At 35.2% G+C, this 3,148-nt stretch overlaps 1 protein-coding gene across 1 annotated transcript; it reads right to left on the minus strand.

Moving 5' to 3' along the window:
- Positions 1–2,037: 2,037 nt before the first annotated feature.
- Positions 2,038–2,778, minus strand: LOC115216292 (piggyBac transposable element-derived protein 4-like). The gene has a single exon (XM_029785494.1). It carries the CDS (start codon positions 2,776–2,778, stop codon positions 2,038–2,040), a length of 741 nt encoding a protein of 246 aa, XP_029641354.1.
- Positions 2,779–3,148: the final 370 nt, after the last annotated feature.

Raw genomic sequence — 3,148 nt, forward strand, 5'->3', positions numbered from 1 at the left:
TTTTTCAACTTCACAACTTTTCTCGGGTGTTGCATCAGCAATTTTCACAACTGTAAAATATACAAAACAGACATTAGAATGAGAGGGGAGTGGAGTATGTATGCATTTTAACCAAAACTTTCTGTCTAATTCTTGCAAACTTGGGGACAATTTTCAGACAGGTTCAATTATCGAAAGTATTTAACCATTCTTTAAAGACTACTTCATACAAAATGTAATGAAGTATCTATTTTTTATACTAAGGCAGGTGAAACAGTGTAAACTAATCTCAGAATGCAATGAAATATCAATAACAAAGTAGGAGACTGTGGCTTAATGAGCCAGGCATGAGGTACTCATTTGAAATAGTGAGAAACTTTAAAAACGTCAGGGAAAATTCCTGTTTGATGTAGCCATTTGCCATAAAATTCTTCATGCTTACACACACACACTACACCTGAGAAATAGCCAATTAACCCTTTAGTGTTCAGATTAACTTGTCAAATGTAATGCTTATCTGTTCAGATTAATTTGGATTTATTCAGGTTCAAGTGGGGTGTCCACAATATTTACTTGTAACTTTGTTAATTTTCTACATACAGCTTTGAAACTTTGTAAATGGGTGCTTATATGCCAGTGGTTTATAATTACGTAATTTTAGCTGATCTTTCTCACTAAATTTGACTTTTATGGGCAGGTAAATTTAATTAACAGGTGTAAAAACAATAACATTATGAATAAACACTAAAATTCATATTCTTAATACATCTTACCTGTTTGATTTGCTGCTAAAATTATCCCAGATGTCAACGGCCAACCATTTTACATTTTTCAAGATGAGGTACATTAATTTGAATTAATTAAAATACAGGTGTAATCGGTACAAGATTTTACTATTTTTCTATATTTCATTCAAACGTCATCATTGAAAAGAAAGTACAAAACTCTTTTACTAGTCAATATACCATTGGCTATGCACTCTTATACAATTTAATGAATTCATTCACGTAACAGAATGCATCTAATAAAAAAATCTCATTAACAGGTGAGACAAAGGTGAATACAGGTGTGTAACATACTGAAAATTAATATGTAGTTCTCACTTTCACATATTATATTATAAAATTAAAAGGAATATGCAAAATTATACATTTATGGCATATTTCTGTCGTGAAATTGTCCAAAGCACCCTTTACACAAGGGCACTTGGCAAAACGAACACATGTATGAAGTCTCGATCTGGTACCCTTTCGCAGTTTTTTTGTTTTTGCTACGAACACAGTCTGCACACTTTTTTCCTTCCATTTATTTTTTCCATTTGATGAAAGTCAATATTTTCTCTGTTGACCTCCACCTCAGTTAATTTTGCTTTTCTCCCAGCTCTGTGCTTTCTAGAAGAAAAGCCCTCACGTAACTGAGATGCAAATGTCAACCCGAAATTTCAAGTGGTCGTAGTCTTTCGGTGGCGGAGGTACTTTGTGGCTTTTTACGTAAACAATGTGTGCATTTACTATAGTTAAATTAACTAAAAACCACAAAATGTACCTCCACCATTTCTTCCCAGGTCGACCAACTGGGTAATATGCCCGATATTGGTCGGATTTGTCTACCCCACCCATATATTTGTTGTAGCAAATATTCACGAGGGGTTTCCCCTCAGCCCCAACACCAGTTTGTTCGTTAGAAGACAGAAATAAAATCTGCCTTTTGTCTTTAAATGTAGTAACTAATATATTTTGTTTTTGCATTTGCAAAATGTCCCCTCCTTTTTTAAATTTTGCTTTTATTTCATGGGGTAAACCTTTACGATTTCCCATAACAGTGCTGCACATGTAAGTGCTTACACGTGCAAGATTTTCAGCCAAAGCCACTGAAGAAAAAACACGATCGAAATAGAGGTGTCGGTGCTGATGGTGAAAAGGTTGTGTAAGGGACCATACAACATCATGTCCCAATCCATGAGGTCTTTTCCCATTATATTTCTTACCTGTGTAAACATCGAAATTTACACAATATCCCGTCTCCGATTCACAAACTTCCCATACCTTGATCCCCCATTTAGTAGGTTTGGCAGGCATGTACTCTGCCCTTAAATCCTATCATGGCTTCATCTACACTGATATTTTTTCCAGGTAAATAAATAGTTTTATAATTATGTACGAGTAAATCAATTACAGGACGTACTTTGTACAGGGGATCGTAGTTTGGGTCGTTTTTGTTGGGGGCATTGGAAGAATCAGTCAAATGTAAATACTGAGATATTTTCGAATACCTCGTCTTCGACATGATGTTCGAAATATATGGGTCGCCATACCTTACATCGGGACTCCAATAGTTCCACAGTCGAGGAAGCTGTTTAACTCCAAACATAATGTTGATTGTAAAAAATGCTCTCATTTCCGCAGTATTAGTTGGCTGCCATAGCGGATTGCTTCTTCCACGAACAGAAATTAAATGTTGCACATATTTGTTCGTTTGCTCCACAACATTTTCAAAAAAACTTTCAGGTAAAAATAAAAATAGATAATCCAGTGGTTGAGGGTGTGGACCAGTGTTTTCTGTAAAATCAGAAATTGTGACTGGTGTCGTAATTTTCGACCATGTTGCCTTGTTTACACTATCGTTTTCATGACTTTCATTTTCTTCACTTTCGTTATCGAAATCTTCTTCGTCCGACGAATAATCGCTGATATCAATATCAGACTCATCCCAAGTCAAAATACTTTTGTTTTCGTTGATATCTTCAACATCATCAATGGTAAAGCCTTCAAAGTCGGAATCGCTACTTGCTGACACCATTTTTTTCACAACAAACGTATGCAGTTCTCTTCAAACGTGGAAATAACCATGTGGTCGAAACAATTTCACAGTATTTATACTTGAATAAAGGCTTCATCTCGCATTATCTCAAAGCTACGAGAATTTAATAACGTGATTTGTTTATTTTTTTTAGCGATTTCATAGAGAGGTCATTTACGGCCGGATTTGGCCAGTTTGAACAAATAAAGGGGAATTAATTCTGGCCGGATATGGCCGGTTTGAACACGAAAGGGTTAAGAAAAGCTGGAGGGAGACCAAAACAACTAAGGAGAAAAATGAAAAGGTCAAAGATATATATATATATATATATATACACGAGAAAGAAGCAACAAGAATGGATAGGTTTTTA

Source organism: Octopus sinensis, linkage group LG10, assembly GCF_006345805.1.
Source record: "Octopus sinensis linkage group LG10, ASM634580v1, whole genome shotgun sequence".
Taxonomy (NCBI): Eukaryota; Metazoa; Mollusca; class Cephalopoda; order Octopoda; family Octopodidae; genus Octopus; species Octopus sinensis.